Raw genomic sequence first — 15,527 nt, 5'->3', positions numbered from 1 at the left:
TAAAACCACATTACTGGCAAAAAGAAAAGGAGCTAATCTTGCTATCGTGCTACTTTTTCCTCTGCCAGAGAAATTTGAGCTAAAGGTAGATGCGGTCTAAAAGCAGACTCATATCTTGGACAAGTAGTTCTTTCAAACTGACACCCCATCAGCGATTCTTGGATCCATCTCTCAATAGAAAAGGATTAAAGCCCATTATATCTTCTCTAATCCTCTCCCTCTCCTTGCAATCTCTCTCTCCTCCTTTTCTTCTCCTTCTCTCTCTGTCCTCTCAAACTGCCTACAGCGCTACCTCAGCCCCCCCCAGATTTGTCTTTTCTCTCCTTGTGTGTCTGTCCAGTTTGTGCGAGAGATAAGTAGCTTTTACAAGGGACAGATGACAGTTGTTATGGTTGAGGCTAAAAGATAGCGAGAGAGAGAGAGAGGGAGAGAGAGAGAGAGAGCATGTGTGTTTGTGTTTATGCAATCCTATTTTTTGTTAGCTGTGAACGATTATACACTGTTGTGTGTGTCCTGTGTGCTTGAATACAAATGTGTCTGTAAATCAGTGAGTATCTATATTTGCACCTCCTCTTCACTCTGTGTATGTGTGTGTGTGTGTGTGTGTGTGTGTGTGTGTGTGTATGTGCATGTGTGTGTGTGTGTGTGTGTATGTGTGGTCCTTACCGTTGTCATTTTCCCGTATAATATTCACTTTTCTTTTAATCATACTCTGTTTCATAGGCTCTGTCTTGCTCCATCAAAGCGTAACAGAGAGATGAGAGGACTTTTTCCTCTCTCCTTCTCTTCACTCTGCAGCTACTTAATTACTTTCTCCTCCTCCTCCTCTGCCTCCCCTTTCCTCTTCTCTCATGTCTCTTTTAAGGAGGAGAGAGAGAAAAGAAATTGTCTGGCATGTTTTTTGTCTCCGGCTCTCTCTCTCTCTCCTCCCTCGTACGTTGCAGATTTTCTGTTCAGTACCCCGTTTCCTCTCTGCTTTTATCTTGTTCTCACTTTATCTCTCTTGTATTACCGTAGATTTATGATATATTAACCTAGATTTATTGGACTCCTCTGCTTTAACTGCTTGTGATTTTTCAAGGGATGGGTTTGCTTAGATCAAAACTAAACTCAAGAGTTTCAAACCAAATCTTTGAAACATTTACTTTAGGCACGAAATGAAGCCATGTTTAGCAGCCTAGAACAGGCTATGTTGTGTTAGATCAGCATGTTAGTGTTATAGAGATAAAAGTGCATGCTGTAAACATGACCATATATATATACTCGGAGGGGAACATTTTTTCTTGGGCATATTGAGGTGACAGGAAACTGGGGGAGAGAGAGGGCCATGACATGCAACAAAGGTCGCCAGCTGGAATTGAACCGGCGACGTTGCGTTCAGCCACCAAGGCGCTGTGTAATCATATTAACTTTTCCACTGCCTGCAGCACTGAACTTTTTTATCGTTGTGACTGCCACCTTGAATACATAATTCTCTTTTTGTTTAGAACTGTTTCCCTTCTCCTTATTTTCCGCCTTCGGAACACTTAAGCCATTTCCACACCCCACACAGTTGCACTTGGATGAGCATACATCCCACAAATCCATTTTGAGTCGCAAGAATAATGACTCTGAAAATGTACGTCCCCTTGAGAGGAGGATTGTAATCCACTGGCCCAGAGCCAGGAATTATAAAACGGGAAGCCAAGTCGTCATCCTCAATGCCCACAGTGAGCCATACTTCTTGTATTGCGTTACAATAATAATGTGAAATTTCATCGATCCCTAGAGGCAACTTCTCTCCACGGAGGTTTAAGACCTACAGAGCAGAAACCCTGGAGCTTTTTTGAAGGTGCTCCAGCAGAGCGAATGCTTGCAAATGTGGTTGTATTAACTGTGGACATCTGGACAGTGAAGGGCAGTGTCCCGGACCGCAAATGAGACTAAAGCCTTAATCCGCTCAGCCTTAAAGCACAAAAAGATCCATAGTCATACACTGGGCTCCAAATGACATTTTGCTTATATCTGCAGTCCTCTAACATCACATTTTTTGCAAGTAAGAAAAAGATTTAATGAAGATGTTTTGATAGTGACAGCACACAACCGACATAAGCAAATAGTAGTTTTTACACTTTGAGTGTATAATAACAAGCTTCAGTGGTGCTGGTAGCAGGTTTTGCTACCATCATACAGAGTTGCCAGCCTTTATGCTAAGCTAGGCTAAGCTGCTAGCTGTCTAACTAACTGCCAGATATGAGGGTGACACTGATCTTCTCATCTAACTCTCTGTCAGAAAGAGAAGCACGTTTTGCTCACTTTAATCTCTCCATTTCATCATGGTTTTTTAAAGATCCCTTCCTAATACACTTCCAGTGGAAGTGATCCGCAGACCTCCATCTGTCCAAAAGTGTTCAAAAGATTATGTGAAATTCAGCCGTCAGAGTTGGACAAATTAAGTGGATCTTCCAAAGTTAGTCTTTTTAGTTAGCTATTTCTTTCTCCCTTCATTTTAATCTGAAGAGTCAGTAAGTTTAACAGGTGATGATAAATTGTGTAATCCATCACCCTGGGAGTAACTATAGGATATTATTGATGATGTTTGTGACCTGCTCAGTATGTCAATCTTATGCATCTGACTCCAGTGTAAACTCAACTCAACAGGAAGGTGTTAATAAACACATTCCTGCATTTTTGTGTAATTGGTTCTGTATAAAAACAACTTTCCACCAGACTTTTCCTTCTCAGCTACTATTACTACCACACACCTGCAGTCATTCAAACGGGGGTCTCTCTCTCTGTTTCTCGTCTCTTTCATTCACTTAATTTTCCATCGCAGTCAGCTCGTTGACTTTAGTGTGCGGTGAGTAAGAGTACAGAGCGGTGCTCAGGAGGAAACCCTACCCAGACCTGCTGACATACTTGCACACCACCAACTGCAGCTACCGCAGAACGTTTGTACAGACAGGAAGCACTCTGCGCACACACTCACACTGTATGATCAGAAATTCAATACAAGAATTCAATACAGAGATGATGACAAAATCAAGAGATTGCTTTATTTCTGTATTTATATCTAAATATGGTTTAACATGCTTGATAATGAAGATGCATGAATTTCAGGAGGGCGTGTTTTTCATCTTGCCACACACACACACACACACACACACACACACACACACACACACACACACACAGCCAAGGTCGGGCTCTTCGCACCTCTGTGACGTTAGCAGAGCAGCAGGTGGTCATACAGATGGAGATTGGCATCACTCTTCACACCAGGATATGGAACCTATTAGTCCCACGCTGAGAGATGGCTGGTTGCCCTGTATCATGCACACACTTGCACACACATTTTTGTTTATCTAACCCCTCCTAAAATCTTGTCTGTCTATCTATCGCTGTTTAACGATTTTCAGCCCAATTTGTCATAAAAATCATGAGAAAACAGATATTGTAGGACAGACATCTTAATAATGGATAACATGGTAGAGCAAAGCTGATACTTCAAAATATCAACTGGTTGTTAGATGAAAGGTCGGTGTCACAGAGTTTCAGTTCTCCCTCTTGCTCTTTCTTTCTTCCTTTCTTTCTGCATGTTTTGGAGCAACAGATGGTTGGTGGAAGAGAGAGCAAACAAGTGAGGAGAGAAAGACATATAGAGAAAAATAAGGGAAAGGCTCTTCAGATTGGTTCACAGCTATTAAACACCCAGACCGTCATGTTGCACTTTTTCTCCACTCTCTGACAACCTGCATCTGTCTGCCACTATCTTGCTCTGTCAATCATATCCCATTCCTTTGTCTTCATCACCTCTCCATTGAGAGAGGATTGGAGGGTGAAGAGTGTCTTAAGCCCCTTCAGACGTGCACCCCTTTACATTAATCTGATGGATATTTAACGTGTCGGTCTCATGTCTGAATAAGCACCCGAGTCACTGCCATGTGAAACTCATCATCTTAGTTCGAATCAACCCAAGGATTATGTTATCATCACAAAACAGCAATTTAATTAGCCTACGGTTAGTTTATGTCTTAACAAGAACCGTCGTGTGTGAACTGTAGGTTATCTATAAAGCATCAATTAATCTCCCATGCAGTCTTGTGTCTGACAAATATACTGTCTTGTTCTTTCTCCCATGCTTTCATCTAATTTCCTCTCTTCTAAGTTCACTCTCTGTCTCTAACCACCAGGACAAAGTTACTGCTCCTTGTCTCTGTCTCGTCCTGTCTTCTTTATGTGTGTCTGAGAATACGCAGATAGACTGCGCATCGCTCTCATCTTGGCTTTCAAGCCACTTAAGGAAAATAAGGTCATTCATCCCGTCTCTTTTGAGAGGTTTGTTATTTGCTATCACCTCTCCAATCTCTCAATCGCGCCTCCTCTCTACGCCCTCTTTTATAGGGCTCTTTCTTCTCTGTCCTCTTCCTTTGCCCTTTTTGGTTTGAAGACATTTTATGATGCGAAACTTCTCTTTAAAGTTTTTCAAAAGTGCTCGGGGGTCACCGTGGGAGTGAGCTTTTGTTGATTGATGTTCTGATAAACTGTTGTCATTGTTAGGTCCTCAAAAAGCATACCCCCTAAAAAGTAGACATCTTTAATTTTGCATCGTCTTTCCTGCTTTCCTCTTCTGTAACCCTCTCCTCTGATATGTGCCTCAGTGAATACTGTCTGCTCCTCTCATCCTCTGTCCTCCTGTCTTTTTCAAGTGCTTCAAAGAAGCGGTCCAGCTGCCATCCTCTCTGAGTCTTTGTGTCCTTCTCTCCCATCTACCCTGTCCTATTTCCAGATTCTGCTTGAATCCAGGCAGTTCATCTCTTGCTGTCACTTAGCTTCTCTTCTCTGCTGATCATTCTCACTATAACATCACTTATTTACATTAACATGGTTGCATCTCATTCATCTGTCTTTCATTCAAGCCTGTTTTCATTGTGTGTCCACTTGCACTTTGCATATGGACACCACAAAAACACCACGAACGTGGTGACATACCTAATGAGCCGTCATAAAAAGATGTCCTTTTTTTGAACTTCTTTCAAGTATTTGTCATCATAGCTCTTCTTTGTCTCTCATCACTTGTTCTTCGTCCTCAGTGATGACAGCCAAATAGCAGTGCTGCTGTTGCCCCCTCGTCCCCTTGTCCTTTTCAAGTGTCAGTCTGCTTTAATTGTCTCCGTGACCGCATGGCTTCATCAGAAGCGACTGCACGGCAATTAGGTCACACAGCCGCTGGTGTGTCAAGTGGCTGTGTTTCAGACCAGATGATCAATGTCCTATTTGTCACAGTCTCAAGCTACATCAATGAGCTATTCATCATTAATGCTCACACTGACAGACAAGGACGGAGTGTGTGCCGTCACTGTCCTCTGTAAGTGAAATACGGATGTCAGAGGAAAAAATTCCAGAGACAGACGTTCATCAACGCGTCCTTCATGCTTAGGCTTTGTGTAGTTTTGTCAGAAGATGCATTAGGTTGATGTTCCTAAGTAAGGAGAAAGAAAAGTTTTTATTGTTTTATTATTAGTATTTAACCTAAATGTTCAAGGATGATTCTGGTTTATTTCAACTTTTTGTAGCAAGAAAATAAGTCAAACTTAGTTTTTACTGATATAACAATGGCTAAAAGCGATACAGTGTTGACTACAGCATCACAACCATAGAATTAAGGGTTAAACCTACAAAAGTGCAGAGTCCATCATGTGTATCAGAGAAAGCTGATCCACATCTAAACAAATGAGTGAAAACAGGGTTGTGGAGCAGGGCTCTGTTTCCTCTTCTCCTACTGCATTAGCTAACTGATTCGCTAATATCCCCACACAAGCTAATGTTACATTGGTCGATGGACATGAGCACGATGCACTTCCTAATGCACAGAGTGAAAGGAACCATTACTGGGCATGGGCCAGGGTGGGCCAGAGAGAGTTGACGGTCATGAAAAGAAATAGCACAGGGATGGTCAATTAGAAGAGGAGAGAGAGGAAGAAGAACAGAAAGCTCAGGATGTAGTTATCTCCCTTGTGACAGCCCCGGAGCACCTTGGTAGCCGAGTGGTTACCGCACATGCCACATGGCTTTAAGGCCTTCACGACGTTGCGCTTCCTTTGTCGTATGTCAAACTCCTCTTGTCCCCCCGTTTCTTGTCTGCCTCTGCATCTGCTGTCTAATAAAGGCAAAGACATGCCAAAAAATCATCTTTAAAAAAGAGAAATGACAGCCCTACCCCGCTGGCAAAATAACCCAACCTTCTCTGAAAAATGCTCATCAGTCATTTAACAAAAAACGGATGTCTCCGGGGAAATTACAGCAAAATTGAAGTCATTACATTTTCCTCCAATCAATTTGTGTCTGTGTGTGTGTGTGTATGTGTGTGGAGTCACAGACATGTTTGCCCTTTTCAGATTTTACTCCAACAAGAGCTTCAGCAGGGACACAGCTCCGTGAAGGTGTCACCTTAAGCAGAAATGTTCGGTAGTTGTGTGTTAAGTGTGCACCAGCGTCATTCAACATGTGGAATCATAAATGAGTCATCTGCACAGGAAAAAGCTCTCCAGTCATTAGACAGGTGAAGACAGAAGAGAGACGCTAATGTAAATGTAAGCAGGCAAGGCATTAGCGGCCATCCTTTAAAGGATGTGTGTTTCCAGGGTTGTGATGAGTCAGCAACAGGAACTTAGTTCTTGCCGTTAAAATCCGTTCTGTCTTAACTGTAGCAACAGATGCGATGTAGAGGTTTCAAGGCAGTTCGGTGGCTTTGTGGTTAGAGAGGAAATAACTGAAAAGACTCTACATAGCCCTATAACCCACTCGTGAGTGAACATGAATATGATGCAATTGTAATTGCTTGAAATCTGTAGTAATTTAACAGTTTCTCAATCTCTTATTATAACAGAGCAGAAAGAAAGGGAGAGAGGTTCTCTAATCTTCCATACCTACAGTAAACACGCACATAATGAACTCAGTAAAGACTCAAAAGGAGAGGCATCTGTAGGAGGATTTAGCCATGTAAACACATTCTTCATGAAGTCAGATAAGCCTGCTGAGGAGACGCAGACAGCATGGCATCACTTCAGCTCCTCGCTGTCTCACTGAACACACACGTCGAGGTTAACTGCTGTCACCCATCATCCTCAGTCAGCAATGCTTTGCTTTGTGGAAAGCACTATGACACACACAAACGCGCACGCAGAAGAAGACGCACTGTTTTGGAGTTATTTATGCTGCTGTGAGACGCGATGCATCTCGTTTTCTCTCCTGATCTCCGCCTTTTTCTCTCACACACAAACATACACGCAGATACACGCTCTATGGTCTAATTATGAGCATTTCCAAGTGTGGTCCATCATCCCTCACCCTCATACCCATCCATCTCTTCTCTATCTCGTCTTCCCCTGTCCTCTCTCCCACTTCCTCTTGCTCTTTGTGTATTTTATACTCTCCTCCCTCATTTTCTATCTACACCAACTTCCACCTTTCTTTCTCTCTCCTACCCCTCTCTGTCTCTCTCTCACTCTGTCTCCTCCTCTTCCATTCCTATTCCCCAGACAGACATTATCTTAGGGAATGGCAATTGATTTTCTCCAACCCGTTTTCCTCCATGTCTGTACATCTCTCAAGGATTTTTCTCTTATCTCTGCATTGCCGTTGCCATAAAGGCAAGCACACATCCCGTCTTTCTCTTCCCTGTCTTCCTCCTTTGACTGTATAAGCCTTTGTAAGATCCCTTATCTCAGCCTTTACTTTTCTGTCTCTGTCTTTCTAACCTTAACACTCTGCAGCCACTCGCTCAGGATGGTAGCAATGCTGGTATGCAGTAGACTGCAGGTCTTATTTTACTGTTGATCCCCAGTGTCAGAGAACTCCCATCAGGTCTTTAATCCATATTAAGAGCAAGAGCAATGTGGCATGTGTCAGAATTGAAAGCTTGACTTTACAGTGTGCTTTTTTTTTTTTTTTTTGACACATAAAAGGAGAACTTGTAAAGCGAAAGTGCCATTGGTACACAGTTGTTACCCTCTTAAGCATCCCATTTTCTCTCTCTTCCTTCATCCCTCTTGCCTTCACTCTGCAGAGATCTGACTTCAGACGTCCATCAGCAAAAAACGCAGCAAACACAATTCCTTCCCTTCAGATGAAGTACTTATTTCTGGATGAAGTACTTTTGGAAACTTTGGCCCAGAACCAAAAATAGCTTCCATACTGTATCTGCCTCTGACAGATGAAAGAAGCAATGACATATTTTATTCTAGGAATTTAAAGTTTCTCATTTTCTCCCTAAAAGTTCCAAGAAGGAAGAGTTTAAATACTTTGTCTATTTTTTATCCATCTTCTCTACTTTTTCTGGGTCTTATCCCCCCTTCTTTTAGCCTCTCCTCCATCTGTACCCTCGCTCGCTCTTACAATGCCTCCTGATCCTCTTGTCTCCCTTTAGTCCCATTAGTTATCTCCTGATGGGTCATTAACTATTTAACACCAGGAACAGGAGAAGAGGGGGATTCTGTGAGGTTTGTGTCTAGTTTGCAATAATAAATGGACATTGGGGGATGACAACAGAGAGTGAGCAGGAGTGGAGGGTGGGGCAGCTCCATAGGGTCTCTTTGCTTTTCTGTAATGATTAGTTGAAATCATCAGCAAAGACGGTAAAGCAATGCATCTGCTTTCTCTCCAATGAGGCATCATTATAAGAACAGAAAACGAGAAAAGAGAGACAGAGATTTACATTAACGTCTCTGAAATAAGGAGACAGGCTGCTTTTTAAATTCTCTGCATCGCCTGTCGTCTTTAAAAAAGTCAGCTAACATCCAAAAATTCAGCCCAACTTCTTCCCTGAAGGAACTCAGCATCAGGCCTTCTCATCCAGGGAAGCTTAAGAAGGTTTTTGGTTAATCCAGATACACTGAAGCCTTCAGATGAGTTCAGAGAGTCGTCAGAGGCCATGCTGTTCATCGGATTTACTGAATTCTGCTCCCATCTAGTGGCCATAGATGAATATTGTTGAGTTTCCGCAGGTATAAACCTCAGCAACTGGTGTCTGTGTCGGACATGGATTGGGAAAACGTGTTTGGCTTTACCAAAAATAATTTCACGTTCTCGGTCAGCAGGGTCTGCCTTTAATCCAGATGTTGACGCCCCTGTGTGTCTGTCCTCAAACTGTCTGATGTTGGGAACGGAGGTCGACCTGCAGCAAGTGGAAAACAGTGTGCTCGCTGTGGAAATGGTGTTGAAGGCATGGCTTCAAGAGCAGGGCGGAGACAGAGAGCACCTCCACCTCCTTCTTCCCAGCCCCCAGGACAATCCCCTTCCAGGAACAGGTACTGCACACAAACATCTCTACTTTATTGTATGTGTGTGTATGTGATTTCAACTGAGAGTGGCAAAACTAGTTGGAGTATTGACCAGAGGTACCCATAACCATGAGCTTTGTGTGCAGTATACCATGAGACCCACGGTCACATGTCATTGTCCAGATAACCTACAGATACAGATGGCATGTGACAGAAACACGTGATGTCTTTTCACACTTGTCCCTCGTGCAGTGTGCGTGAAGTGTGACATGCAGGAGCGTCTGATAAGCCCTGCACTCATGCCCCTGAGCCCCATCCTTGGCGTGAAGACGGAGAGCATCCGGGACTTCCTGCCTATCACCAAGGAATCAGCCAATCAGAGTCAACCGCCACAGAGACTGAAAGCAATCAAGTAAGAGACGGGGCTGCAGGGAGGAGCTTGTTACTATAGGCAGATGCATTAAAAAGTCAGCTTCTATCGCTTTCAACCGTGATCCATCCACATGCCTTTTGAGCTTCAGTAAAAACAAAAAACACAACATTTGTGCTAAGATGTGCATTATGGCCTGGAAATGTGTTGCATGGTGAGCAGCATGAATGAAAAATATTAAATGCACAAAGTTCAAACCTTAAAGGGACTGTCTGGATCTGATGTCTGCCTTCACCATTTTTCCAGTCACATTCATGCTTCCCTGTCTTTTAGACTGCGTGCATAATGTTGTGTGTATTCAGTAAAACCCTGCCTGTCTATGAATGGCTTCATTCTGATGGTAGGGAGAAGTGGAATATTTCTTAGATGAAACTCTCCCATCACATCAGAGTCTGCTTTGTTCTGCAGGAGTCACCAGCTCTGATGCTGGAAAACACTCACAGCATCTAGATTTGGGCAGAGCAACTGCTCCACGCCTGAAAGCTCCAGAGTTTTCCTTAACTTGTCTGGCTGACTTACACGCTGTGTACGTTACAGTGTGTAGTGTCCTTAGCTTTTATTACACTATGGCAAAATGAAAGCTGTTCTGAGGCCCTGGTGTTAAACAGCTCAGGAATTATAAATGTTTTCAGTATTTTCACATAAATAAAAATAATTGTATTCCTTCCTTCCACACATTCTTATCTTTTATTTTTGCAGAAACAAAACAAACCATATTATAATGAAATTCAGAAGACAAAGTCCTTGGAGTATATTGCAGTTCCAGCTTGTACACATTTATACAAAACAGACAAAAACAAGTTCCATACTTGTCATTCCACCAAAACAAAATAGAATACAGCCTGAAAATGAAATACAGTAACAAGAGGGAGACATATTTGAATACATTCACAGTTAAACTATATATTTAGTACTCTTAATAAGCTCAATATAGTTTATTAAGAATTATTCCTGACTACTCACAACCAAAGTATGTGCTCAGAGGAGACTCATCTTGCAAAACACTGGATTTCCTCTCTGTTCTTTGCTTTCTGTAACAGTTTCCCCGATGTGGGATTAATAACGTTTTATCTTATCCTATCTTATCTTATAATCTCTTGTCGGAAAATAATGCGGTATACAACGTTATTGTAAGCAATTTTGGATAAATTGTGTTAGATCCATTGCTGTTTTAATCCTGAGAAAGAGCAACTTCCTCAGGCTGCTGTAATTCATCATACTGTACATCATAACTTCACTCTTTCAAAACATGGTGAGCATAATCAAATCTTTCACAGTCTAAAAGTCATGTGACATTCCTGTCCAGCTGAGCCAAGAGCATGAAGGCAAAGGAATTACATCACAAATAGCAGCAAATAGGAGTGACTGTGCTGAAATGATCAGTTACAGATGGAAAGTCTGCAACTTCTTCAATGTGTCTTACCGTCACTTTTACACAGAGCATCACATACAAGCGAGTGCTGCGGGTATTGTATGTACACACACATTCTCCGCTGATGATAGAAAGCAGACATTCAGGCCTAACCGAGGTGAACAGTTTCTTCCTCTTCCCTGATTTGCATCAGTTTTACATTTTCCGGAGCTGCAGTCGAATGTAATTTGTGCCTGTGTGTGAGTGTGTGTTTTGCATAATGGCCAGTCCAAAAGTTATGGTGCACTGTGTGTGTGTGTGTGTGTGTGTGTGTATGTGCTTGTGTGTGTGTGTGTGTGTGTGTGTGTGTGTGTGTGTGTGTGTGCTTTACATACTGATGAGTCATGATTTAGAGCAGTGACATTTAAATGAGGCTGGAGGACGCTCACAGGGATGATGTCATTCTCTGTGTCTCTGCTCCTGATGATTTGATGTGCTTGCATGCAGGAAACAATATAAATTATGGACATGTGTGTCCTTCAGCTTGGGTCTCCATGCTAACCAAGGTTGTGTGTGTGTGTGCTCTGCAGAACTCTGCATGCAGACGGAGTGTGTGAGAGTGTGCTGTACGGCCTGCCGCTGGTGATCCGCCCCACCACCTGCTGGCAGCTGGACTGGGATGAATTGGAGACCAACCACAACTTGTTCCACGCTCTCTGCCACACACTCAGGGTGTGTTTGCTGTCTGCTCCTCTCACAATCTGGACATTTTAGATTTCATAAATAGAAATCTTGGAGCTTATTATAATCATTTTCTAAATAAAGAAAATAATAAGTTGATCAAGATTGCTTAGCAAAATAAGAATTTCCATCACTCTTCTTCCTCCTCTGTGTGGTTGGATCTGATCTTCCTCTGTGCAATACAAATGAATGAAACTGTTTGATGTTTTTCCTTCTTTTAGAGTCGTGACTTGTTCCTGCTGCTGCAGGTGGAGCCCGTGCAGAGGTCTACAGCTGGAGGCTCAGGTCCATATGTGTGTGGGTGCCATTGTGTGTGTGTGTGTGTGTGTGTGAGAAAGACTTTGTCAGTCCTCGTCAGTGCACTCACCCTGTGTATGTGCGTGTGTTTGTGTACAACACAGGTGTGTGTTCTCACTATGTCCTCCAGCCATCCCCGTCTCTCTCCCTCCTTCTGAAGCCCGTGGTCTCCAGAGAGCTGCTGCTGCCCTGCTCGCTGCCTGTCTCAGCTCAGGAAGCTGCACCTGATGCCGTGCAGACTGTGCAGGTGAGGTGATCTTTGTTCATTGTAAATAAATTGCAGAAGTGCACAGAGGTATTCAGAACTCAAAAAGGAGACCTAGATTAATTTTAGACACCAGTGCACGTACTGATACCAGGAACTGAATGTGGGGCTGATGAAAAACCGTTTCACACCTTCAGAACAGTTCCTTTTCTGACTATGAGTTCTCTCAGTGAGGTGATCCTCTCTTCCTTTACAAAAATAGCATACATCTGATAAGAGATGAAACTGAAGAAAAGCTCACACTAGTTTTTAAAGTGCTTAGATGAATGAAGGTTTTTCTCTGAATTAGTATCTGGTCTATGGATGGGATGTAGACCATTTCATCTGAATTTAAAGTCCAAACTGAACACAGAAGAAGATCAATGTCGGCACTCATGTAGGTACATATCCTGTGTTTTGAGAATGACCTAATTCTCAATCACTCACTTCAAAGCAGAAATGCAGAAATGGACATGTTTGATTCATTTCATCACCTGCTGGCCTTTTAATTCCATAGTTAGTAGTTCTCAAGACAGTAATGTGTATCATGTACATTTTGGACAGGTTATGCTTACGCATTTCTGCATCGGCACTGGCCTCCTACAGTATTTGCATAGCTTCTGGCCATTGAGTTCAATATGTTTATTCGCTTGATCCTGTATGATACTGTTTTCTGTCTATTTCTGTCAGGCTTGTGTCACTCAGCTGGATGAGGAGTTTGTGTTCAACCCTCTCTCTCTGAACAGTAACCTGTACCAGCACCTCAGGAGTAGAGGCCTGCTCTCACAGCCACGATACCCGTACAGGTGAGCTGCCACAAAGGATGAAAATATGATGCAAATAAACCTGTGTGCCCCTCGACATGATGTTAGAACAGTGGACTGTAAGATAGACTGTAAGCATATATGAAGAATATGAATCTGTGAGGGTGTCAGGGAACTTCAGGTGCCTCGCGACCTCTTCACCACCATGGAGACTGTGACAATGATATTGATGATTGTTATGTAACACATGATGATGATGATGATGGTTGATTGCAGGCTGCAGCCAGCAGCAGCCCACAGTAACCAGTCTCAACCACCAGAGGGCCCCAAAACCACAGGCAGCAGACAGCCGCGGCAGGTAAACACAGCAGCTTTATGACAGTGTAAAGGTCACGATGTGCTGCCGATATAAATGAGCACAATGATTCTGACATGAGTGAAGTCGATGGCATGAGTCGAGAGCAGTTAGACAGCACGAAGAGGCTAGAATATTTTTATAAACCTCATTGAGGTTGTGCGCAAGGAGTGTTTGCTTTACCCCGGGAGCTTCCTCCTCACTTCCACATGTCCTCAGTAGATGGCAGCACCACATGGAAGGTTGATATAGGTCGTCTTACTTCAATGTTTAACACTTTTCTCACAACCTTATCACTGGCAGCACACACTGGTTAATGAGGAACAAGAGTAGGAGGTAAATAAACCAGGTGCAACTATGACCTAAGTTTAGAAAATCAGACAGGACCTGAACCTGCAGTGGCAGGACATTCTAACCAGCAGTGGAAGAAGTACTCAAGTAAAAGCCAAATAACCACCTCTTAACAGCTTTTTATGCTGTTAAGTAGTTTAGTCCAGTGGTTCCCAACCAAGTTGACAGGCCCCTGCAAAGGGTCACAAGATAAATTTGAGAGGTTGCAAGATGATTAATGGGAAAACAAAGTTCTCCTGCACAAATTTATGTTAATTTATTGGGCTTTTGTGAAAGTTTAGAGGGGGATTACAACAATAACTATCGTGGCTGTACATGAGGATGCATGTGAAACATCAAAAGTTGGAGTAAAAGTTAGTTTCATGTAGACCCAAAACTAAAATATGAATACAGGAAGAGGTTAGATTATCTCCATGAGTGTTTTTTGCACAGGAAGACATAATGCTGTGAATCATTCTTTAGTGTTACTTTAAAGTTTGTAGTGAGTCATAAACCCTGATAAAACTAGCTGACATGCAATGACTGTGGTTTTATATCATAAAAGATTCATCTTGAATGAAGCTTTATCCAGTGCGCGTTTGGTAAATGACCAAAATTGTCACCGATTGCACACCAGTAGTCATTTTTTCAGAGTAGGCGTCCTTATTTCACGGTCTTTCACTTTTTTTCGACTGTGACCCAAGAGTGTGTAGCTGTTGGCAGTGTGACTCATCAGGGTTGATAAGGCTGCTGACATGCAAATAGTTGACTACAGCAGCAAAACGCTGAGAAAATGTTCATACGCTGCTTTTCTTTTGTTCTGTTCTGTGGAACGCACTCTTGATTCACTGCAGTGGAACTTAGCCCTTAACTGTTAACATAATGTTTGTATTTGCCCTGCTAATGTCTTCCTCCTCTCACCTTTTCCTCTCTAATTCTTTATCTCTCTTTTGTTCCACCTCCTTCAGAGCCTCCTCCTCTTCCTCTCTTGAATCTCACTCTTTTTTTTTGTCTGTCTTATCAGTTGAGTGTGCCAAGAACTGACAGCTCCGACTATTGTTTAGTCAAAGTTGGCAGTTTATTTTCTCATCTAAGTAGCAAGTGTCAAAGCTTACGTTTGAAATATAAAACTGGTGTGTTTCCACCTCTCAAAGCCTCAAAACCAGCGTCGCCAACTGGGAACGAACAGCAAGGTCAGGGCCACTGTGGCTCCCTTCCCCTCTTCCTCCTCCCACTCCTCTTCCTCCATGGGACCTCCTCCTCCTAAGACCTCTCGTCCAGCTCTGATGCTCCTCAGCAGCAGCGGTGGAGGCGGTCGGACCCTGCCTACTATTCAGCGGGAGGAAGACGATGACGATGATGATGATGTCTCCATGGTAGTTCGGTAGGAACGCTGGAGGATGGGCAGAAGAAAGCGGGCCAAGAGGGCAGTACACTGACAGGCGAGTGACAGAGAGAGGGCTTTACAGTGTGCACGCACACACACACACACACACACATACATACACACACACACACACACACACACACACACACACACACACACACATCAGTCTCCATTGTTAAGTTTGTGAGTAATTAAGGAGCTCATAAAGGCTTTAAAAGTGTTGTAAAGGAGGGAAAGACACACTCATTTGCCCATAAGCGTATACAACATACACACTATATTCTGTGCTACCCTCTGGATGGTTACAGCTTCTTTTGATACTTTAATTCATCTCTTTATTCCCACCACATGAACAGCATCAGCCAGAC

The 15,527-nt window shown here is 42.9% G+C and overlaps 1 protein-coding gene across 1 annotated transcript in view; it reads left to right on the top strand.

The window, feature by feature from the left end:
- The window catches only part of m1ap (meiosis 1 associated protein), a 31,199-nt gene extending 15,973 nt beyond the window's left edge, over positions 1 to 15,226 (top strand). Inside the window, exons 4-11 of the mRNA XM_076725541.1 lie at positions 9,126 to 9,287; positions 9,513 to 9,672; positions 11,632 to 11,773; positions 12,004 to 12,067; positions 12,184 to 12,326; positions 13,014 to 13,129; positions 13,364 to 13,445; positions 14,927 to 15,226. Coding sequence (XP_076581656.1) covers positions 9,126 to 9,287; positions 9,513 to 9,672; positions 11,632 to 11,773; positions 12,004 to 12,067; positions 12,184 to 12,326; positions 13,014 to 13,129; positions 13,364 to 13,445; positions 14,927 to 15,160 — 1,103 coding nt within the window. The 3' untranslated portion in view covers positions 15,161 to 15,226. The remainder of the gene's footprint in view (positions 1 to 9,125; positions 9,288 to 9,512; positions 9,673 to 11,631; positions 11,774 to 12,003; positions 12,068 to 12,183; positions 12,327 to 13,013; positions 13,130 to 13,363; positions 13,446 to 14,926) is intronic.
- Positions 15,227 to 15,527: the final 301 nt, after the last annotated feature.

Source organism: Chaetodon auriga, chromosome 24 (genome assembly GCF_051107435.1).
Source record: "Chaetodon auriga isolate fChaAug3 chromosome 24, fChaAug3.hap1, whole genome shotgun sequence".
NCBI lineage: Eukaryota > Metazoa > Chordata > Actinopteri > Chaetodontiformes > Chaetodontidae > Chaetodon > Chaetodon auriga.
The sequence above is the reverse complement of the archived record's forward strand: the minus strand, read 5'-3'. Positions and strand labels throughout refer to the sequence as shown.